Source organism: Ostrea edulis, chromosome 7, assembly GCF_947568905.1.
Source record: "Ostrea edulis chromosome 7, xbOstEdul1.1, whole genome shotgun sequence".
NCBI classification, from domain to species: domain Eukaryota; kingdom Metazoa; phylum Mollusca; class Bivalvia; order Ostreida; family Ostreidae; genus Ostrea; species Ostrea edulis.
This window is the reverse complement of record NC_079170.1, coordinates 24,189,712-24,215,629: the sequence shown is the minus strand read 5'-3', so window position 1 is coordinate 24,215,629 and position 25,918 is coordinate 24,189,712. Positions and strand designations below refer to the sequence as shown.

The window sequence follows — 25,918 nt, the reverse complement described above, 5'->3', positions numbered from 1 at the left end:
TGGAAGAATTGTTTAAGCCCATGTACATTCAACGTGTACAAATATGTTATGTTCGCTCAGAATGACCTTGGAAGAAATCGGGAATTTATAGGGCTAGCAAAATATAAAGCATGCATAGATTTCGGGTAAATCAGTATTCCAACAGAAACCCGAACTTCCACCCCAAAATCTTTGGATAATACAGGGATATTTTTGAAGTTCAACCGACGTTTGGTCATGTTGTCGTTACCATTCATTATTCATATACTTATTTTGCTATTATGCATCTGTGGTTTGTTTCTTTTTCGATTTAACGTCCTATTCGAGATTTTCTTCATTCATGTCAAGGAGTGACCAGTGTAGATGAAGTGCCAGAAATTTTCATGTTTGCATCGTGTTCAGGGATGTGGCAGTCAGGTATCGATAACTTGTTAACACCTGCATTTACTTTGTACTTTTGCTTTCAAGTTATATTTAAAAGACCAAGGCTTTCACTTCTCATGTTGGACGCTTTATGAATGAGGAATTAAACGTCAGTTTTGATGCAATACCAGACTCGAGAATCGAATCCGGTCACCAGGTTGTGAAACTAGCGGCATAAAACTAGACAACCTCGACTTCCAATTTTCATATATATTTCCATGATAATTGCTCATCAATCACAAAACCAACAGAAGAAGTAGTTAATTCCACTTTGAATTGTCATTGATATGAAAGTGTTCCATTTCGTGACGTCTTAATTGAATAAAACGTTATGATGCATGAATAATTCACTGTTTTAATGTAACTTTGAATATAGACATTACATATGTTTCAAGCTTTTTAAATGTTTGCTATCTCCAGATACAGTCCCTGAAACGTTCTACTTTACCATTTTCCGTTCGTTCACCGTTCGATCACCGTGCGTTCACTGTTCAAAAAACGTCCAGCATGCGCTCACCGTTCCTTCAGCGTGCGCTCTCCGTTCACAGTTTTGCGTTCAGCGTGCGCTCACCGTTCGTTCACCTTTCACAAAGCGTTCAGCGTGCGCTCACCGTTCGTTCATCGTTCAATCTTTTCATTGTCATTAGGAGCACCAAAGTGAAAGGACCGATCTTGATAGCTCACCGTTCAAGTGGGAAAGAAGAACGTTTCAGGGACTGTACATAAATTTTGTATACTATATACACATGACTTGGTATAATTACAGTCCCTGAAACGTTCTTCCTTTCCACTTGAACGGTGAGTGGACGGTGAATGCACGGTGAGCGAATGGTGAACAAACGCAGAGCGAACGGTGAACGAACGCAGAGGGAACGGTGAACGAACGCAGAGCGAACGGTGAACGCAATTTGGTGAACGGTGAGCGAACGCAGAGCGGAAAGTGAACGGTGAACGAACGCTGAGCGCACGCTGACCGCACAATGATCTATTTACTCGGAATGTTTCGGATTTTCCCCTGGGATTTTATTTATTTCATAATCATGTAATAAAATACATGTACATGTATATTTCATCAATTAATGAAAAATTAAATAAACCGGAATCGTGATAGAGCATATTTTACAGTTCTGGATATATTCAGTGTGATAGATTTTTGTACAAATACCGAGTATACATGTATATATTTCATGAAATTATCGCAAATTGTAGATTAATACACGCAACAGTCATACACAAACAAAATCAAATTTCGTATGTACATTGTGTATACCATTACACGTACAGATACATTTAATGCATGGGTATAATAAAAAAACAATGCATGTGAAAAGGAAAACACTATAGTGTACATGTGTAGTGACATCCAGAATTAACAGGTGTTCATGTATGGCTTCAAACTTTGTTTGGGATACCTGTAATTAACAAACACCCCCGACAGGAGTCAAGATAGATGCAGTGAACAACACCTCAACACTCCTAACAGTATTAAATATTCCTACTTACATTTTGTGTCATTCATTTGTCGCAGCTACATCGACCCGAGAAAATAATCAGTACAAAACTTTCTATTTTTATTATTGATGTGACCATAGATTGCAGTTAGATCGTGCGATATTTGTATATATTTGATGTAGATAAAACTGTTTATTATACTGAACTACCCGTATAATGTTTAAAGGCTAATGCAGAAACGTACCAGATAAACAATTACATCTTTGCATTAAGGACAAATGTTACAAAAGTTTCAAATTTGGCAAGAGTAGTAAATATCAGTTTATTTAAAATGTCTTTCATAAATATAGGCGTGAAAATAGCTATATTAGTTTGACATTCTGTACATTATGTAGCATCGTTTGTTTGTTTTTATTTTTCAAAGTAGGGGGGGGGGGTGATTTGTTTAAAACTCTTGTCAAACAATGCAAAATAATTATGATAATTTGTGCCCGAACTTGTAAATGCTAAATCGTGAACACAGGAGAAGATGTTTTCATTACCTGAAACTGCCTTATTTTTTGTACTTGGATTAAATTCATAACGACAAGCTCTTATATTCGTCTCTCATTTAGAATTGTTTTTAACAAAAGCTCAAATGAACCTTTCGGCATTCACAGTGGATAATCCTGACATTTTGTACTTCAAAATTAAATCTCTGATATAGTAAGAAAGTATCTTTTCACACTTACGCACACGTTCAATTTTCGATTTCGCCTTGCTATCAAGATTGGTCCTTTCACTTTGGTGTTCCGAATGGCAATGAAAAGATTGAACGATGAACAAACGGTGAGCGCACGCTGAACGCTTTGTGAACGGTGAACGAACGGTGAGCGCACGCTGAACGCAAAACTGTGAACGGAGAGCGCACGCTGAACAAACGGTGAACGAACGGTGAACGCACGGTGAGCGAACAGTGAACGAACGGTGAGCGAACGGAAAATGGTAAAGTAGAACGTTTCAGGGACTGTACAAAATACCATAAATACACTATACGCTATCTATAAACTTCTTTAGAAATGCTGTTTTGTAAGGCATCATTGGGATATTAATCTAGAATTTAATAATATAAGTTTGCATTTTACTTTCTACTTTTTGCATTAATGTACGTCGTAGCTCATGATTGAAATAAGAGTTTACTTCAAATTGTTATGAGTTTTATATACAAAAAGATTTTATAGAGAATGTACCTCAATGAAACTGCCAATTATGTTTAAATTCCATTATCATTACTGTGAACACAAACATGATTATCGTAGTAAACATTTAAAAACGTTTTCGTACTTTGTATTGTCGAGGTAGACAATGATCTCAATATTTTATTTTTTATGGTATTTAGGAGAGTTTTTAACACGATTTTACGATTTTTCAATAGCCTCGTTTAAAGTTAGCACTTTGCAAATTGTGTGTTAGTTATAACAATGTAATCTAAAAATACTACCTGTCATTAGGTGGAATGCTGTCTGATGTGTGTCATACCAATTGTTAGGCCGTTTTCTACATGTTGATTGTATGTACGGATTTCAAGATGTTTTAGAACATAATACGTTTGATAATGAGTTTTTACTGAATGATACAATTACTGATGCTGAAATACATCAAGCTGTGAAATTGTTAAAATCAAAGAAAGTTTCTGAAATAGATGAAATTTTGAGTGAGTATATCATAACCTCGATAAAACTGTTTTTACAAATTTACGTTCGCTTATTCAATACAGTGTTAGACACGGGAATTTTGCTCGAGGCATGGATGATTGTAAATATCATACAAATCTATAAGAATAAAGGTAGCAAACATGATCCGAACAATTATAGACCTATTACCCTTTCACGTTGCATGGGAAAACTTTTCACTTCAATTGTGTACGCCAAAATCAATCTCATAACTTCTAAGATCAATACAAAATATATAGTTGTTCAAACACGGACCCCTGGACACACCAGAGGTGGGATCAAGTGCCTAGGAGGAGTAAGCATTCCCTGTCGACCGGTCACAACCGCCATGAGCCCTATATCCTGATCAGGTAAACGGAGTTATCCGTAGTCAAAAGCAGTGTGCCAAGAACGGCCTAACAATCGGCATAAAGCACGTCAGACAGCATTTGACCCAATGATAGGTTGTATTGACAAACTAAATCGTTATAACGTCCATAGAATCTGCGAATGCTGACTTCAATCAAAACGGTTATCTCATTAATGGTGTGTGCAGTGGTCCTACTCTTAATTTTGTATTCTATTTCTGGGATTATGGGATTTATTACTGTTATCGTCACTTCTTTTATTGATCTTCAATATTCTTACCAACTTTTATTAACATTGTATTTGAAAATACATGTATATTTTCCTATCCAATATTTAAAAAAAGCAACACACCCAAATAGTTGATGGTTACTCCCCCTAGGTACCTTATCCCACCTCTAGTATACCCAGCGATCCGTGTTTACCCAACTCTCTATTTTGTATTCTTTATAGGAATTATGAGATTTATTATTGTTCGTTATCTTCACCTTTCATTTACCTAATAAAAAATAATGACACTTTCATACATTACTGGAAATTGTTTGATATTTTGCATAGCTATATAATTACAGTAAATTTGAAGACATACAGTTAACGGAATAAAGGTCTTTGATTTACATGTTAATCAGAAGTGTAAGTATGAATGGAAACAAAGTATATACTACCTATTGGTTTTAATTCAAACACTTTGATTGGTCCATTTTCTGTCCGAGTTATCCTGATTCTATTTCCTTTCCTGTAGGCATCAATGGGATATTCACATGTAATCAGCTCCTGAAACGGTGTAGGTTTCATGTCTTCAGATTGTGTGAGATCCGTACACTTCACAGGCGAATCACCCCCAATTAGTTCTACATATATACTGTAGGTTCCTATCGAGAGAAGAACTATCATCAATGGAAAACCCAAGGTGGTAAAATTCTATCAAATAACATATCAATGTGCAACAACGTTTCATACCAGCACCAATGGAAAGAAAGATCCAATCAATTCTATAAATATCGTCGAAATCAAGAGACCAGGACTGATTAACTCCATCATTAGTTAGAGAGAAGGTCTCCATGTCGTCATCACAACCACGACTGGCAGACAGAGAACCACTGGCGTGAAAAGAACCATTAGTTGATATCTGCTGAGACTGTGTACAAACTGTATATGTCCATGTTTCTAAAGAATAAGGAAATAGTTTGAAATACTTATATTGCGATAAGATGTGTACGGTAAATGTCCTTATTTCCCTCACCTTGGTATATTCAGTCAATAGAATATAATGTGAACATAGAATTACAAGATTAAAATTCTAAGTAATCAGGAAAATATATTTTCAAACCAAAGTTTAGATGTGATATAAAATTAATGTCATTCATCGAATATGAATTTACTAAATTGTGATAGAATATGCTTACCTGGAATTTTAATTGAAACTATTGGAAGAACTGCATGAAAATATTTCATCAATATGATGTAGTGTTGATTAAAATTCATAATTTCCTTTGACAATCATAAAGAACGGATAAATTGTGGTTGTGAGAAAATCCTTCAGAGAGAACTCATTAAGGATCTGGTACTAAGCATAATCACTCTCAGTTTTCAACGACCTTTGTTGATATTTCCGTCCGCCTTTCTTTATCTAAGTGACAGGAAAATATGTTGTTTGTTCGTACTACTCTGTGAAAGATACTAATATCGTGTGATATACGATGTTGACATTTTATAGATATGAATATGGAATATGATCGGAAACTTTATCATACACTTTTGGAATGTTAAGATATAAAACTTCACTGCAAATTGAAGGGCAGTGAATATAAAAGAAACCCCATGTATTATTGGAATTTATCAAATTTACGTGAATTTCTCTTTGGGTCTGTAAACAATGCGACCACCGCGGTGTGTTCGCCTCGCATGTGGGATGGCGGGGTTCGAATCCCGGCCGCAACATACCAAAGTCGTTAAAGTAGGTAGAGACAGTTCAATCACTAAGCACTCAGCATCAGGTGTGAATGTCACGGGTCCTCGGATATGACCTTAGATACGAATATCCTGTGTCACAGTAGGTGTGGCACAGTAATGAACCCTCACTACTCAATGCCCGTAAGCGCCGAGCATAGACCTAAATTTGAAGCCCTTCACCGGTCTTGATGACATATGAGTGGAACATTCTCGATAGGAACGTTAAACAATATACAATCAATCATTCAACAATCTAAAAAAATCATTTAACATTATAGAGAAAAGGGCGGGTGACTGCATTTTTACTTAAATTAATATGGACTTAAAACCCAGTAAAAAGTTATTTGAAGACGATGTAATTGTAAATATGAAAGGTGAGATAATGAACAGTGATCAATCTCTTAACTCGTATAAGCAATACAAAATAGAAAGTTGGGCAACATGGACCCCTGGGCACTCCAGAAGTGGGATCAGGTGCCTAGAAGGAGTAAGCATCCCCTGTCGACTGGTCACATTCGCCGTGAGCCCTATATCCTGATCAGGTAAACGGAGTTTATGTATACAATCATGGTCTTCAAGTTTTTTTTTAAAAAGTCAGATGGTTGTCGCAGATTTAAGACAGTTAAAAGTTTCGAAAACAAATTGAATATATATTTGAATTTTGCATGGATTTTGGTTTTGAAAACAAATACATACATTTATTTACGATTTTATTACAAAGTTGAAGCTGATTCTAGTCTACAAAATATGTCCGTTTAAGGGTCGGTAAGTGTGTGTTCTATTTGAAGCCGTACCTGTCAGTATGTGGATAAACACGAGGAAATTCGTTATTTTCACCGATTTGGATGCCTCCTTATTTGTTTTTACAATAATTTTAAAAGCTAACTTAGGACCTCTTTATTTCGAAAAATCCATCGACGGTTTTGGATGTTGGACATTTTCCAATGTTGAATTTTTTCCTGTTTGAAATATTAAAGACATATACTGCATACAAGATATAGCAATTCAGTTTTGCTTTGCGCCTCTTCACACGATGTTTTGAATTTGTTATGCAATATGGAATACACATAAAAATGGCAATATACAATTTCTGAAAATGTTTGACTGAATGGCGAATACTTTCTGCTGCTGTTAAATATTTTCCTTATCAAGGTGGTATTGTAGATTCATAAAGTTTAAATGAAGTATTTACCATTTAATCTCTGTGGGAAATTTGACACCATTTTGTGAATTTTTGTGAGGGAAACTGCATGTTTAAGGTAGAAATTCTTATGTATGAAAAACATCATCCTGCGAAGTAGGAATACGGTTAATTTTGATATCAACTTTTCTGTGTAATATACTTTTCCAAATGGTGATCAAAAACCTGTCCAAAATATTTTCATGAAATTGATCAATTCTGTGATTTTAAAACTGTTTCCCTTTTGATAGCTTGTTGTCCAAAGACGTTTTGTCCTCTGGATACATCAAACTGGGTTGATTTTTTCTGCATTTCTTCCCACGTTTTCGACCCTTTGCAACATGTCAATATCATAGGTTATACATTTTGTATCTATGTTGTATTGCTTACGGGATTTATGATAATTATCACTGCTCGTTATCTTCACCTTTCATGACTATTTTTTCTGTAATGGAATGGTCAGTAGGTTTACAACAAGTACCATGACTCCACATTAGTGAAAATGTATTACATGTAAACTCCGTTTACCTGATCAGGATATGGGGCTCACGGCGGGTGTGACCAGTCAACAGGGGATGCTTACTCCTCCTAGGCACCTGATCCCACCTTAGGTGTGTCCAGGTGTCCGTGTTTGCCCAACTATCTATTTTGTATTGCTTGTAGGAGTGAAGAGATTGATCACTGTTCGTTATCTTCACCTTGCATGCATGTAAATGAAAGATTTCAGCTACTTTCATCTTTTATCCCTTCATAGATAAATGGTTGCATATAATGTAGCAACGAAATTGGTATGCCATATTTTGACAATTAAAGACATACCTCTGAATTTGTCTGTTTCAAAGTATCTAAACGTATTACATTTCTTGGAAACTTATGTATTGTTTCAATATGATATTTAGTGGGATTGTTAAATGTTGTTTTCATAGTCAATCAATTTCATGGATAATGCATGAACCTGAAATGATACAGAGGGTTAGAAAGTGGGTTGGGGGATCGTTGACGAAATCAAGCCTCTTTAACTTAAGGTGAATCCAGAATGATATTTCCCTAAAAAGTATCATTCTTGTAAGATTTAGGGGCTTCACCGTTAGCCATAACTCATCTCCATAATTGTTGGGAGGTGCGCGATTACAAAGAATTGTAAAATTTCAATACATGGTACCTAAAGAGCCAAAATCACTTATTTAATAAGTGAGACTTGAAAACCTAAATATTTTACAAACTAGTAAAACATATTAATATACTGCAACATTCCTTTTCTGAATCATATAACCAAAGAAATTATGGATCGAATTGGGCAATTAAGATTAAATCAAATTTGTCAATTCCGATATCTGACGTTTGAGAAATATGTATGAAAAAGTAAAGATGAGGAAAAATGATAAATCTCATAAATACTATAAAGAATACAAAATTGACAGTGGGGCAAGAACGAGCCCCTGGAACACCAGAGATGGGATCAAATGACAATAGGTACAATGTAGGATAATCAAGCATCCCCTGTTAACCGGTCACACGCGCCGTGAACCTTATATCTAATCAAGTGAAAGGAGCAATCTGTAATCAGACTTGATATGTAAAGAAATATATATGATTTTGTTTTGACTAACATACTGCACCCATGCTCTATACCACCTGCTTATGGTGTTCATATACCTCAACTGATTCAACACGCAATATATTGATCTCTTACTGTTGAAAGTTAATATATTTAGCATATTAGGTGGCTAATAGGAAAATGTAAAAAAAAAAAATCAAAAAAAAAATCGTGTCTTGAACATTATACTCTGGCTTGAGATATTCATTATCATATATCAATATTCATAAGAGAACATTCTGGTCTATACATTCATATAGTATATGATTTCATTTTTTTACGATGTACGATGATCAGGTGATCAGTGTGGCAGGAACTCCTGTCAGTTCTACAATATAATAATGCCAAAAATGATATGCAAAATAAATGTAAATAAATTTATTGTTTGAAAATAGTATCCCGTACATGTGGAACGCAGCAGAATACAATGCATGTTTAATTACAGTAGTTATAAAAGTTGTTATAGGAATACGGTTATTTTCTAAGACATATAAAAAGATCATATGACGTACTTGTTCTTGCATTACAGAGTGCAGAATAAAAAAACCCATCCAAGCCACCATTGCAATATTGTATCCAGTCAATCTTGAGTTGTAATGGCAGGGTCGTGAGTTTGAATCCCGTCTGCTCCTAACACGAGATGTAAAAAGGTAACGACTGTTCCTTTGCCGAACTATTTACATTTGAATTGAAAATCGTGAATCTTTTAGATGAGACTTGAAACACGGTAGATATATTGACATGATCATACAATTCATACAATGAATTAAATGTAATCATCTTTAAAAAGGTTATTACCTACTATTATACAAAAATGTAGAATTATTGTTTTTATATGGTACGATGTTAGATATTTTGGAGTATCGTATAGTGTAATATATTATCCTTTAGATTACAAAAATAGAAAACAGACTATTTATATTTTTTTCCAACACATGAAGTATTTGTAGAAAATGATTACATACCTTCTTTCTAGGATTCTTATCGTTCTTTCAAGTCAGGAAATTGCAGGCAAAAATAGCGCGGTGCATTTTGTATTACACATTTTGTAAAAAAAAAATGCGCATCAATAGGAAACAGCACAATGTAGATATCATGATAAGTCAAAGATATATAAAACTATGGAATACTACTGGTATACAGTCGACATGTATCATATTCATACGTATATATCCGAACGTCATTATATCATTTCCTCCTAACTCAACTCTGAACATCTTTGGATATGGTGACAAAAATCCTCTGGATAGATGAGAGGATCCAGCATTTAAGGAATCCCAGAAACGAGAGGACCGAAATTGTGCGGTCTGTATACAATTAAAAGTAAATACTGCAAACTATAGAAACTTGAAAATAAACATTTTTTTTTCAATCAAACCATGATGAAACTGGACATCTTACATATATAAGAATTCGAACCGGGCATTGAATTGAACCTTGTGACACTTTCTGAGTATTAAAGTTGTGTAATCAATTATCAAAATAGCTGAAAATATAAAATATTAAATTTTGAAACCCATCATTAGAAATTTTCTACTTTCTAAGTTCTATGAAAATGTTACAGCGCTAAATCAAACTGCAACATTTTATTTCTCAAGAAGTTGGACCATGACAAAACAATGAAAGACATTGAAAACGAGGCTCTATACAATATGATTGACTCGTATTGACATGTATCGATATATCTGTTGCGGCAAAAAAAAAAAAAAAAAAAAAAAAAAACAAACAAACAAACAAACAAACAACAACAACAAGTAATGGTTTTGAAATATATTTCTTCATACTCTTTAAAATAGAAATCTTACTGTAATTGTTGAATTCGTTTTCCTTCGTAATGTCGCTGGTACAGTTATCTTCTATGCCAAAACAATCATCACTAGAGCAAATCTCGCTACATCTGTATCGACATGTCATTGTGTGTAAATGTTGATGCGCTGTACAGTACATACACACGTGAATGCCATGGTTACACGTGACACAAGGCGATCCACATATGTTTGGTGTAAAACAGGAATGGAATTCTGAAAAAAACGTTTCAAATATACATGTACACACATTAGTTTAAAATACAGCGTATTCCACAATATCCCAGCAACATTGTCGATAAAGTGCTCGCTTCACGACTTGAAAGTTCCAGGTTCGATTCTCCATCCTGATGGTCGAGTCAAAACCATGGCAATCTAAAATTGGTAGTGACTGCTCCTTTACCTAGACATTGAGTTACAAACTTAATAAGTTATTTATTTTCTGGAGGTCCGTTTGTGATAAGAAGGCAATACATACACAGAAAATGATAATCACGATATTGAATGTACGTGTATAATTGTTGAAGATAATTAGTGTATCAGGATCGTTCAATTCAGCATTACATGTGTTTGATTCTGTTACAACAGTCCCCTCCCCAGTATTTGTGTTTAGAAGCAGTTCTGACAACTTTAGAAGGGAAATAAAGTCAATCCCCCGGGAGAACTAATGTCTAGCATTAACTTTCCTGTTCGTGAAATGTGTAGGTCTCATGGTGAACTTCACGTATAGAACTATTCTCTTTTTCTCTGAATCTATAATCTGAACGTTCTTGACGAATAGCTTCCTGTTTATAAATTAAGCTATGAAGTATTCCAAAACAGTCTGAGTTTACAACTGTCAGCTGTTTAAAGGTTATGAGTGAACCAAATGCATGTTACATAAGTCGATTACCATTTGGCTAAATGACCCAAACTCTCCCACATTGTTCCGATTAAAAGCAACCCTATTGTTCGGTTGTTCAAAGCTGGATGCATTACTCTGACGCCCATTCTTGTTTTAGGTATTCTTCGAAGAAATCCGTTTTGGTTAATATGTGAAACAATGTTTTTAAAGAACTTGGATCCGATGCCGTAAACTAAAATGAACGATCCTTTGCAAATTTTTTGATTCTAAAAATCCTAAACTTTATTTCCTTTCCTTATGTTTTGCTACAGGGGCCAGCACATGAAATTTGATTCGTAATAAACTTGTTTTTTCTCCTTTCTTGATAGTTCATTGCGCTGAAGATGGAATTCTTTACTTCCTTTAAACTTTACATTACCTAGATAGTTTTCCACCACACATGCAACATTTTGAAACTGAGTTTGAAACCTGTGAATCATTTTCGTTAACTTTGAACTAGAATGGCGATTAGTCATTGGAAAAAACCCACGTCACGTGATTGCCGTCTAAATATTGCGTCTGGACTTTAACTTCAATTGTATTTCTTTCTTATACATTCATTAAGTTTGCTACCAGTTATGCAATTTAAATCGTAATCAAGTCCTTCTCCATCGAGAACCCGAACTAGCTAACAATAAATCTGAATTGAGTATTTAGCGGGGTTGTTCAACAGAAATTGTGTAACTGACAAGTACCAATAAAAAACTCCAGAAGAATAAAAATGGCTCTGTTGCCTGCCCATGAATGCTTTTCGACGTATTATAATAATAGACACCCGACCCGTGTATTGTATTTATTTTTACATTATCATGTAGAATTCCCCTATGTCCTATGACACAGGACTATGAGAATTGTCTTTCAGTATCTGAAGTATGTAAAACTTATACGGTACCAATTTTGATGCACCAGATGCGCATTTCGACAAATAATGTCTCTTCAGTGATGCTCAAACGAAATGTTTGAAATTCGAAATAACTATGAAGTTTTAGAGCTAAATATAGCCAAAATCAGCGTGCCAAAAAGTGGAGCCAAATTCGTCCAAGGATAAGAGCTATGCATGAGGGAGATAATTCTTAATTTTGAAATGAATTTCTAAATTTTATAACAGCAATTAAATATACATCCGTATTTTCAAGCTAGTAACGAAGTACTTAGCTACTGGGCTGTAGAGATTCTCGGGGACTAACAGTCCACCAGCAGAGGCCTCGACCCAGGGGTCACAATGTAAAACTTATACGGTACCAATTTTGATGCACCAGATGCGCATTTCGACAAATAATGTCTCTTCAGTGATGCTCAAACGAAATGTTTGAAATTCGAAATAACTATGAAGTTTTAGAGCTAAATATAGCCAAAAACAGCGTGCCAAAAAAGTGGAGCCAAATTCGTCCAAGGATAAGAGCTATGCATGAGGAAGATAATCCTTAATTTTGAAATGAATTTCTAAATTTTATAACAGTAATTAAATATACATCCGTATTTTCAAGCTAGTAACGAAATACTTAGCTACTGGGCTGTAGAGACCCTCGGTATATAACACTAAATATCATCTGACATGACATTGGCTTACTGAAGCCTGTTTTGTATTATTGCATTGTCAAATTCATGTCTTCATAGGATGGATTTTACTCCAATTCGTTGTATTCTATTAGCAATTGTTTTAAATATGTAGGGAGAGAAGGAATGAGTCATAAATGTTTTTCCAGGAGAAATGACAGGTACAAATCAGCATGGTAAGTCATGTAGAGCCAAGGCATTTTCATTATAGATTCTCCGGAGTATACCGTAGAAGTACTTGACAATCTGAAATTACCTGTCAATCTTGAAATTAGCATCAGTAATGGTGTCTTGAGTGCAATTGAAACAAATCAACTTATTGAAACTAGTGATTAATTGGTTTTATATTATTTAACGTTTCGCTCGAGAATCTTTCACTCACTTGGATACGTCACCATTGCCGGTGAAATGCAACAAAATTCAGGCATATGCTCAGCGCCTACGGCCTTTGATCAGGGATGGATCTTTTTCGTGCCACACCTGTGACACTGGATCTCAGAGTTTGCAATCTGAACCGTCCTTTTTAGTAGTCGCCTCTTGCGATAAAGAATAGTGATCAATCTTATAACTCCTATAAGGAATGAAAAATTAAGAGTTGGGAAACACGGACCCTGTATATACCAGAGGTGGGATCTCATGCCTAGTAGGAGTAAGTATTTCCCTTCGACTGGTCACACCCTCCGTGAGCCCTATATCTTGATTGATTAAACGGAGTAATCCGTACTCAAATCAGTGTGTAAAGAATGACCTATCAATCGATATGAAATACGTCAGACAGCACTGAACACAACGGTAGGACGTATTGGCAAACTAGATCATTATAACGATCATAGATTTGCAAAATGATGATTTTAAACTAGACTGTTGAAACCCCTTTAGCATCAACTTGTTTGTCAGTAGCCTGCCTTGATTTTACAATTTATCATACGCAACATAACCTCATGCGTATTGAATCACCTTTGTGACATAAACACCATACGTAAATGATAATGGGATATTGTTACATAAATATGGAAAGTTGACAACGAAGGACTTGAATGAATAACGTTTGTTATAACGTTGAGTACAAAGCAAATGCGGATGACTCTGGTGTCTTTTATTTCAAGTTCTCTTGGATAATGGATAAAATGTCGTCGGTATACATAAATTTCGAGTTGAAGGCAACATCAGGAGATTTTTAAGTTTTCATGTAAAAGCTTATGGATGAATTATGCCTCATCAGAATATATTAACAGGCCAGCTAACAAAGGAGCACAAGGGAATTCCAACAGCCTGTTGGAAAACCTGAATACCACAAACTACGGAGATATTGTCAACGAGGAGCTCAAGCATCGTTGTAATATCATCTTCAGAGTACTTGTGCGTTGAGGCAGAGTGGCATTTTAGAAAGTAATTTTTTGAATGACTGATCACTAAATATGAATATTTCCTTTTTTGTTGAAGAAGCAACTGTCTTTAATGTCAAGAAGTTTAGCCTATAAGTTATCATGAGGAATGGTCGTGTGAAATGATGAAAATCGTTTTCGATTAACATTTACAAAAACTTTTTGGAATGTTTAGAACACTTCTGGTATATGTTGTAACATAATACGTTTAAAGTTTCAGCTGTTAATAGTTTTGTGAGTTGGAAAGATAGTAAGACCTTCGTGCATGTAGGATATTTACTGGGTCAAGACATGTATCTTTGTAAGGATTTTTGTGAAGTTTAGGAACCCAGTATAGGTACAGTAACTGAAATCCATTTGTCCCATGTACTGGAATATTAAATGTGTTTAAAACTGAAGCATACTTTTGAAGAAGTTCTACCTTGAACACAGGGCAATTTAAGTGGTAATAATGAGCCTTACACACAAAGACAATATTGCTACAAGCTTTGTCAGCTGGAACCAAATCATATCCATCATTTAACTTAGCTAATTCTTCTACCACTTCTAGTTTACTAAACACATTAGATGGTAGGCACTTTTGTTTTGATTTGTCTTATCCTTGTTTTTCACATTCATCTTATACGTACGACAAACAATTGGTACCGAGGAATAATTTAATCCGGATCCCCACAGAAGAAGGAAAAACAACAACTAGTGGGTGTGGAATTCAAGGAAAAATTAACCTAATAAGTGAGAGGATGTCAGTATGCTATCGATATCTGAGTCAACAATTCCATGAAAATGCAAAACCAAAATAACAAGGGTAAATTGAGGACATGCATCGATCGGGGATACTGAAGAAAATTTTGAACGTGCTGCAAAAATTTAAACTCAAATAAAAGTAAGCAGAGGATCGATGTCTTAGATGGTGTTAGATTATGAGATTAGATTGTATGTACCTTTTAATGTTGAATATGTAGTGATTTCATGAGAACAATCCATTCCATAGTAACCCCCTATACAGCTCTCACATGTCCCTGATGTCTGGTCACACGCAGCGTTGAGACAATTGGTTGGACATTGGTGCTGGCAGAAGTCACCATAGAACGGTCCATGACATTGGTTACAGAAACCTGTTATAGGATTACAGGACACACACTCTGTTCTGCATTTAGCGCAGTTTGGTCCATAGCGATCTGCAGGACATACTGAAAAACAAGTAAACGAAATTTAGTTTGGGAATTTCGATTTGCATTTTGAAAATTAAACTTTCGCTGAAATGATACTATGCTCTATCCATTGTATCAAATAAATGTTTTAGTTTCTCAAAAAAAAAAAAAAGTAAAAGTAGTAATACATGAATTGATATTGATTCATTTTCTTAACTCCGTTATTTACTTATAGGGTACACTTCAAACAGCCTGAATGGTCCATCATCGGTCCTTTTTATAATAATTGTATCCCCCTTCATTTCTTTGTAACATTCCAATGCTATATTCTGTTGTTTTATTCCATGGAGACTGAAATTTTGACACATTGTTGATGAACTCGTTATTGCGTCATCTTCTTTAAAGTGTACTTCATAATTTCCTGATAAAAAATAATGAGACAACATATTTATTCAATACGAAATAATGCATTCTCTATAAATGTTTTTAGAAGTTCAAACATAGATTTTTCACCGATGCAAAATGGCTGAAACATTGCCAAAAACGTCGTAAAACCGCAATCAATCAATCTTTGATGTTTTATACATTAGATATTTTACATGAATAAAGTTTTATACTCCAGAAAATCAATTTCTTTAAAATAAAGTTTAATTTCATATATGAGTTGATCAATAGAAGATATGGGTCAGAATATTATAATACCCAAAACGTACAATCTATTCTGAAGAGAAAATAGTCTGATTAACTAATGTCATGGTCTTCATTATCTCGAAATAACCTAGTTAAAATGGTGTATTTTATGTTTCAATAGAAAATCATACTTTAGATATTTTACTGATGGCTACTGCTTGATTTATTCGCTTATCTTAAATATACCTTCCCTGGTCGATATAAGAATCCACTTAATCACATAGTTTCTATCCAATTTTAGGAACCAAGACGCCTGGACCTCTTCTGGTGAATGGTAAAAAGTGTCCATGTCGTTATCTAAAACTTTGGAAAATCCCATCGAAGATTCCGTAAAATTCAGTTGCACTGATCGATTAATACCAGAAAGTCCTAATAAAGAAATTTGAAATAAAAGAATGTAATTATTCTAATCTAATCATTATAAATGTTGAACAATAAATGTGGAAAGTATTACATTTGACACATTACAAATATTTACCTTGTAAAATGGTCAGAAATTGAAAATAAATGAAAGGTTTAATCAAAGAGTAATTCTGGCAATTCGCAACCGTGACATGACGTAGTAAAGCTAATATGAGAGTTTCGATTTACTGCCAGAACGCCGTTTTATTCTGAATTTATATAAACAGTCACGTAATTTCGAAGTTTTGATGGACTTCGATACTTCCAATGAAAATGGCACAGGTAGTTTTAGTTCTCAAACGCAATATAATATGCCGTCGAGGACTATAAGTGTTGGAGCAGGAGTGACAGGACGACGGTCATCGTCTTAATAATTTTTAAGAGAAAGTAGATGGTGATAAATGCATGAAATTCGTGGCCGAAAGTTGCGAATGTAGAGTCGAACTTTGATCAGTGGATCGACGAATAGTGAATTTTTAACCCCTTTAAATGGCTATAGTACTTGACAAAAAGAAATAATTTGAAAATCTGAAAACCAAACTACCCCAAACTCCACCCCACTACTCTTTTATACCGATCCTCCGTAATGCTAAATACCCCCCAAGCCTCTAAAATGTATGAATATATGGCAGATAGGAAGTTGTTCCATTTCCGGAAAAGGGCTCCCAAAAAGAACAGACCAGCTAAGCTGACTTTGCTGCACCAGGAAACTCTCAATTGTACGATATACCGGGGCATCACAGGGTACACGTTTATGAACGTTGAATTACACAATAAGCCTTTTCCGCTTTCTCTAACATATTCACGTTTCAATAGAGAGAACAATGATTTCAGCAATATGTATACTAGATATAACCGTCGTCGACTGCGTGGAGAGGCAGTTACATTGCAAGTTCAACTAATGTAGACAGTTCTACATTTTGTAAAGAGGCACATGTACCCGTTTTTCGAAGTATTGTTGAAGCCCATGTACATTCAACGTGTACAAATTTATCATGCAAGAAATCGGGAATTTATAAGGCTAGCAAAATATAAAGCATGCATAGATTTGGGGTAAAACAGTAATCCAATAGAAACCCGAACTTCTACTCCAAAATCTTTGGATAATACAATCTTTGAAGTTCAACCGAAGTTTTGTTCATGTTGTCGCCACCATTCATTATTCATATTATTTTGCTCTTATATAACTGAAGTTTGTTTCTTTTTCTATTTAACGTCCTATTCGAGATTTTCTTCATTCATGTAAAGGGGTCACCAGCTGTAGGTGAAGTGCCCGAAAGGACCAGAGCCACAAAGTACTAAAATTGGCTCTTTCACCAAAATAAATGAGACTTTCACAGTTGATGCTCGAGGATTTATAGGTCATAGAACAATTTATTTTATAACAATATCTTTTCTAGTTTTCGTTTTACAGTCGTTTAAACTTTGTGTTGTTTTTCAACAGAAAAGCTATATAACGTCATGATGTTGACGTTATGAGAATCACAGTGTAATACACAAATAATGGACGCATTGGTTTATATATATTTTTTGGGCTTATTCTGATTGTAAATCACAACTGTTAAAATACTAGGAACTTGTATATTTTCTATCACGATGTTTAAATTTGTGATATATTGCCCCCCCCCCCTCCCACTACATAACACTACAATTTTTCCCCCGCTGTATTGGACATACATTTGTAATTGAAAAATCGTGATCAAAAATTAAAATTCCTTGCAGTGAAAGGACCACAGCAAACAGTATTGTTTTACCGTCTATCTCAAAGACGAGTTTATATTTTCAAGTTGCATATATATATCTATTTGTATCAACTTCCATTAAAATTGATATAATTGAGGATAGAGAGAGAGAGAGAGAGAGAGAGAGAGAGAGAGAGAGAGAGAGAGAGAACTGTATAATTTTGATTAAACTTGAGTTATTATAGTAACTAATTACAAAAATGGAGTTTTCAAACTATTTTTTTTTTAAATAAAACACGGTGGACCTTGAAAATTGTCGGCACCTCTGAAGTCTTAATTTTCTGAGCGAGGTAGACATTTAAGTCCACGGAGATCTGACATCTGTGCCTCCTTTGTGCCACCGTGCACCTTCGTGTGATAAAAAAAAAATACTAAGCGAAATATTAGTGGGTGAAAATTAAAACGCATAAAACGGCGACTTGTATATATTCATATCATTTAATGATATATATTATTGTAAATTTAAAATAGTAATTTAAGTTTTAAAAATGTACCTTCACTGTCTATCTTTAAAGAATTACCATACTCATTTGATAACTTACTTAGATTGTTTACATGTTGGAATTTGCTATTCGAAACAATTCATCTTAATTACCCTTAACTTATGACGTCCGTTCTGTATTAACTTTCCACGTTTATATGTTTGAAGCAGATATAGAGTGGACAGTGTCGCTAAATGGATTTTAATTATCTCTAAGTAGAAACCTCAACATGTTTGTAAATCGGGATTATTTCTTGTATATAGATATATCAAGATATTGATATATATCCGTATGCAGACTTCCCCACAGACGTTCACACCTTTATGAAACGCCCAAATTCTCGACATCTCGTACACAAACACCTGTACGTGTTAGTCGCACATTGTTTCACAGCACGAGCAGCACGAGTTCACCAAGAGAAGGATCATTTGACTTTGAAAATGAACAAACGAATATCACATGGTATAAATTGGCATTGATTTCAATTTGTTAAATAGCATGGATTATATCAGCTCAAAAAAATGTGGACCATAAAATGACAAGTAAAAGCATTGGTTTATTTGTACGATTATTTTAAAAGATTGACATTTATATTAGTGCACCACATGTATTTTAATGTCTAATTTTCATTGTAATTAAGAATATCAGATGATTTAGATCCGCTGTCTACATGTTTACAGGTAGTGTAGAAATATCAAAAAGTGTACAGTTGACAACGCGATTGAAATAAGAATGCAGACAATTTTTTGTTTATTCAGTGACTCACGAACTTACCCGTCTTCTGAATGAAAGTTATAGAACATACTATTTTTTTTATATCAGTTATAACACCCGAAAACTGGGGCAAAAATCATCTTCGCTTGCCATGGGTTTTGGGTCGATTCTGCTCTTCGTGGGCTGAACACATTTTGCTATCGAAGATGGAAATTTTCTTTAAAATGCCTAGATTGTCCGCTTGCATAAACATGTATTACGGTGGTAAAAAAAAGTCTAGTAAATCCAATGAAGTTGTAGCAATATAGATTTTATATTTATTTCATTTTTGACTGAGAGGGCGTTAGATAGCTAGGCACGTAACATCGGTTTAAAAAAGGGAGGGGGGTGGCAGTCCTAACTCGCGCCAGCCGAATAATATAACATGGAAAAGAGAGAAATTAAATATATCAGAATGAAGTGGAATGGTTAATTAATAAGAATAATATTGTACATTTAAGATTTGATTAAACTTCCCTTACCTGTATACAATTACTGGTGCTCTCTCTCTCTCTCTCTCTCTCTCTCTCTCTCTCTCTCTCTCTCTCTCTCCCAGTTATAGATTCAGTACTGTTGTATAGCGTGTATGAATAGAAGCAACTAAAATGCAAATCGTCAAATAATGTTGTCTATATATATTTGTGTGTGAACTAATTGCATTTGAAACCGATATTTTAAAACATCCTTACAGTAGACTTGGATGGGTCCATGTGGCGATCTATCCACTGCACACTTAAATAAATTGAATTTGGGAGGGGGATTGGGACAGTGGGAGTGGATGAAAACCACCACCGCCACCACACACATGTACACAATTTAAGGTTTTGAAGATTGGACAATTTAAGCACAATTTCCTGTTGCTATTGTAGGCTGGATTATTAAATTAAGATATATTTATTGGCACAACACATGTCCAGTTTATTAATTGGTAAAACATATATAATATAGCATTTAGTCCGTCTGTCATAATTTAATTTTACTTGTATCACGCAATTTGATTTGTTGAGCACGTTGAAAAAAATATTTGTTTATATTGTTTAAATGTAACTTGGCATTGGGATACACCTCCTTGACAACCAAGACGACACTATTTTTCCTTTTCTAATTTTACATTGGACAATGGAACACTGATACGTTGATAGGCCTTCGAACTAGGCCATGAAATTGAAAATCAACGGAATCAAACATGCACAATTTATAAATGCTGTACTGTCTTACCCCCCCCCCAACAAAAAAAACAACAACAACACGCACAGTCTTTGTTTACAAGTAAAGTTACATAAAATAGAAAATAAAAAAACTCATGACATGTACAACGATATCATATGTGAAATCAAAACAAAACAAAACCAGTATATCGAGTATTTTCATATGGGGGTTACTTGATCCGCCTATCGAAGCATAAAATGCGTCATGAATGTCTTACAACAGATGACGTCATGTCTCATCGATAACATGTGGATCGCTATCTATGAATTGCTTACATAATTTACTGTCGGATTTAACTGGCGGCAATGCTGCATGCTATGGTAAGTCATGTTGTAGTTTAAATCTGTTATTTTGAATTCCTTTTTGCCTGACCAGGTCATGCTAATATTCAGTCCGAAACTTGGATGTACTGTAAATCAAAGAAGGACTTGCTCCCAATGTACGTAAAGTTAGGTTAAATAAAAAAGTTATTTCGAATGTTGACAGTCTAACGCTGCGTAGTAACACTTTTGTAAAATAAATAGAGCAAAAATTATTCGATATGATATCAGTACCATACAAGAATACTTGCGTGAAGCCTGAATATTTTCCGATATCCCAAAGTGAAAGAAGACGCCGCGCCATGTTCATTTCAGTCACTAGGCCTAACAGTTTCGGTAACTGTCGTTTCGTTCAATGATAATGTTTATGATAATAATGTAAAACTACCAAAATTGTACACAGTTTTTAAGCAACGATGCAATGAAGATGTATTGTGAACGACTTTAAAAGATGAAAGCAACTAGGTATTGAAAATGAACATCTATAGTAAAAGGGCAAAACAAGCTGCAACCGAAAACTATTATTAGGTGAGGGAATTTCCCTCGCTTTAAAAATAAACACCGAACTAAAATAACCTATGTACATATACATGACACGAAATAAAAAACTTAGTTTCCTTCTCCATAAGATACTTAAACCAGCCATAGTTTCTGTAAAATTCAAGTTTACCACCACTAGCGCATTATAACCGTAATATTTTTCAGCAATCCGGAATATCGTTTTTTTTAAAAATAAAAATAGTGCTCCTAGCTCGCCCTAAAATATTTTTGCATTTATGGTCAATTGAAAAGGTGTATATTATAAAAATACTTTAAATATTTTGGGCGAGATGAAACCAGTATGACAAAACCTTTACAAAATAACCAGTTTTTGGTGGAAAATGACAGAAATACGGTACCATATCCGGTTCTAGTATGTATACAGCTTTAGTTGTGCTCCTATTTTTAAAATCTAACATGATTTTTTAAGCCCCGGATTCTGATACATATTTATAACACCAATACTCATATTCAACACTTACTTTCACTTTTATATATTTTAAGGGCCATAATATGGGGTTTGTGGCTCTCGTCCTTTGCATCGTGTTCAGGCATGTAGCAGTGAGGTTTCGATAACTTGCTAACACCTACATTTACTTGGTATTTTTGCCTTCAAGTTCTATTCGAAAGACGATGGCGTTCACCTTTCATGCTAGACGCTTTATGAATGAGCAATTAAACGTCAGGTTTGATGTAATGTCAGACTCGAGAATAAAACCCGGTCACCGGATGGTGAAACTAGATGCAATAAACTAGACAACCTCGACTTCTAATTTTCATATATATGTCTGTGATATTTGTTCATGAATCATAAAACCAACATAAGAAATCGTTAATTTGAATTATCATTGACATAAAAGTACTAGTATACCACTATTTCGTGACGTCATAATCGAATAAAACGTTATGATGCATGCATAATTCACTGCTTTAATGTAAACTAGAAATTAGACATTGCATATGTTTTAAGCTTTTTAAATGTTTGCAATCTCCAGATTCATAAATTTTATATACTATATACATATGACTTGGTATAATTCCAAAAGACCATAAATACGCTATATATAAAATCCTTTAGAAATTCTGTTTTCTTGAAGGTATCATTGGAACGTTAATTTAGAATTTAGTGATAAAAGTTTGCATTTTACTTTCTACTTTTTGTATTAATATACTTGATAGTTTATGATTGAAATAAGAGTTCATTTCACATTGTGTGTAGTTATGCGTTTTATCTACAAAGCGATTTTATAAAAATGTACCTCAAAGGAACTACTAATTATGTTTATACTGTGAACACAAACATGATTATCGTGGCAAACGTGTGATATACGCTTTCGTACTTTGAATTGTCGAGGTAACAATTATCTCAATTTTGTATTTTTTTAATGGTAATTAGGTTTATAACACGATTTTACGATTTTTCAATAGCCTCGTTTAAAGTTAGCACTTTGCAAATGTTGTGTTAGTTATAACCATCTAATCTAAAAATACTACCTGTCATTAGGTGGAATGCTGTCTGATGTGTTTCATACCAACTGTTAGGCCGTTCTCTACAGGCTGATCGAAAGTACAGATTTCTGAGTTTACCATTTAAAGATATCGTGCTCAATGCTCATGGGGGTGTGATCGACCACACATCCCATTAATGGTGTGTACAGTGGTCCGTATTTGCCCTACTCTTAATTTGGTATTCTACTTAGGAAATATGAGATTGATTACTGTTATCTTCACTTCTTTTATTGATCTTCAATATCCTTACCAAATTGTATTTACATTGTATTTGAAAATACATGTATATCTTCCTCTCGAATATTTGAAAAAAAGCAACACACCCAAATGTTTGATGCTTACTCCTCCCAGGATACTGATCCCACCTCTGGTGCATATGTATACTCAGGTGTCCGTGTTTGCCCAACTGTCTATTTTGTATTATTTATAGGATTTATGAGATTGATCACTGTTCGTTATCTTTACCTTTCATTTACCAAAGCAAACATACTGGTACTTTGATACACTACAGGGAATTTTTTAATATTAGTAGTAGAATTACTGTAAATTTGAGGACAAAGAGTTAATAGAATAAAGGTTTTTGTATTACACAATGAAAACAAAGTGTATAATACCTATTGGTTTTAATTCAAACACCTTTGTTATTCCACTTTGTGTTCGAGGTATGCTAATTCTATTTCCTTTCCTGTAGGCAGCAATGCGATATTCACATGTAATCAGTTGCTGAAACGGTGTAGGTTTCATGTCTTCAGATTGTCTAATATCCATACACTTCACCGGTGGACTCCCAATTAGTTCTACATAAATGCTGTAGGTACCTGTCAAAAAAAAGAAGCACCATAAATGGAAAGGTAAAAGTGGTAAAGTTGTATAAAATAAAATTCAGTGTTGAATCACAATTTTACCAGCACCAATGGAAAGAAAGATCCAATCGACTGTATAAACATTGTCTAATTCAAGAGACCAGGAGTGATTAACTCCATAATTGGTTAGAGAGAAGGTCTCCATGTCGTCATCACAACCAAGATTGGCAGACAGAGAATCATTGGTTGATGTCTGCTGAGACCGTGCACATACGGTATATGGCGATGCTTCTAGAGAACGAGTATAAGATTTAAAATACGTATACTGCGATAAGATGTGTACGTGTTAATGCATATTTCCCCCACCTCGGTACATTCAGTCAATGAAATATAATATGAACATAGAATTACAAGATTCAAATTCAAAGTAATCAGGAAAATTTATTTGTAAACTGGTTTAGATGAGATATAAAATTTATGTCTTTTACCGAATATCAATTTACGAAATTATGAGATAATTCTTACCTAAAATTTTAGATGAAAATATAGGAACAACTGCATATAGATATTTCATCAATACGATGTAGTGTTGATTAAAGTTCATAATTTCCATTGACAATCATATAGAACGAATTAATCGTGGTTCCGAGAGAATCGCAAAATCCTTATGAGAGTATACATTAACGTTCTGGTATTAATCCTCCCTCGGTTCTCAACGACCTTTGTTGATACTTCCGTCCACCCAACAGCTCTTGTTTACCTAAAGTGCCAGGAAAATATGTTGTGTGTTAATACTACTCTGTGAAAGATACTAACATCGTGTGAATTAATATTTGTTATTGAAAATACGGATGTATATTTAATTGCTGTTATAAAATATTGAAATTCATTTCAAAATTAAGGATTATCTCCCTCATATAAAACTTATACGGTACCAATTTTGATGCAACAGATCCGCATTTCGACAAATAATGTCTCTTCAGTGATGCTCAGCCGAAATGTTTGAAATCCAAAATAACTCTGAAGTAATAGAGCTAAATATAGCCAAAAACAGCGTGCCAAAAAAGTGGAGCCAAATTCGTCCAAGGATAAGAGCTATGCATGGGGAGATAATCCTTAATTTTGAAATGAATTTCTAAATTTTATAACAGCAATTAAATATACATCCGTATTTTCAAGCTAGTAACAAAGTACTTAGCTACTGGGATGTAGAGACCCTCGGGGACTAACAGTCCACCAGCAGAGGCCTCGACCCAGGGGTCATAATGTAAAACTTATACGGTACCAATTTTGATGCACCAGATGCGCATTTCGACAAATAATGTCTCTTCAGTGATGCTCAACCGAAATGTTTGAAATCCGAAATAAATCTGAAGTAATAGAGCTAAATATAGCCAAAAACAGCGTGCCAAAAAAGTGGAGCCAAATCCGTCCAAGTTCACGCGGTTGAGTTAAGGCTTTCCCCATAAGATTTTTAATACCAGTGCTGTACATAAATATACTTTACCGCACTGGCATATTGCACGACGTCACAATGAAAAATACGTCATGACGAAGGTCATGACGTACATATCTACAGTCCTTTTGTGGTTGGAAATGTCAAAATATTGTTTCGTTATTTACCACCGCTGTCAAACGGTAAACTGCAATCGCGTAAAGTTTCTGTCAAATGGGTTATATTAATTCTCTTTGATATTGAAAAGTTTCAATTTCTTCTTTATATAGCATACATGCTAAAGTAATATCCATATTATATCGTGATCTTGATATCGCCCCTAATCTACACGTATAGTTACTTTCACAATGGACTCATTTGCATAAACAGGGTTTCCGTACATAAAAATTTCATCATTGGCACGACACCCCGATGTTTTTAAGTGAAAGATATTTGATTTATGTGACATGTGAACTTCAGTGCCAAAGGAAAGTTAGGGGAGCAAGTTCTGGCTTCAACAGAAAATATGTTTTTCAGGCTAGATTGAACTTCAAATGTGCAAAAATCGGCGCATCTTGCATATTCAATGGAAAAATTAGACATGTTACAAG

The 25,918-nt window shown here is 34.6% G+C and overlaps 1 protein-coding gene across 3 annotated transcripts in view; it reads right to left on the bottom strand.

The window, feature by feature from the left end:
• The window catches only part of LOC125656005 (receptor-type tyrosine-protein phosphatase H-like), a 34,273-nt gene extending 9,629 nt beyond the window's left edge, over nucleotides 1–24,644 (bottom strand). For 2 of the 3 annotated variants that reach the window (XM_056143754.1, XM_056143756.1), the window contains exons 1-3: nucleotides 5,318–8,793; nucleotides 4,872–5,078; nucleotides 4,577–4,783 (exon numbers count right to left, since the gene is read on the bottom strand). In XM_056143754.1, coding sequence (XP_055999729.1) covers nucleotides 4,577–4,783; nucleotides 4,872–5,078; nucleotides 5,318–5,396 — 493 coding nt within the window. In that variant the 5' untranslated portion in view covers nucleotides 5,397–8,793. Of the gene's footprint in view, nucleotides 1–4,576; nucleotides 4,784–4,871; nucleotides 5,079–5,317; nucleotides 8,794–23,683; nucleotides 23,888–23,974; nucleotides 24,164–24,397 lie in introns of those variants that run through there. The other variant, XM_056143755.1, reaches the window with a different exon arrangement.
• Between the last annotated feature and the right edge of the window lie 1,274 nt (nucleotides 24,645–25,918).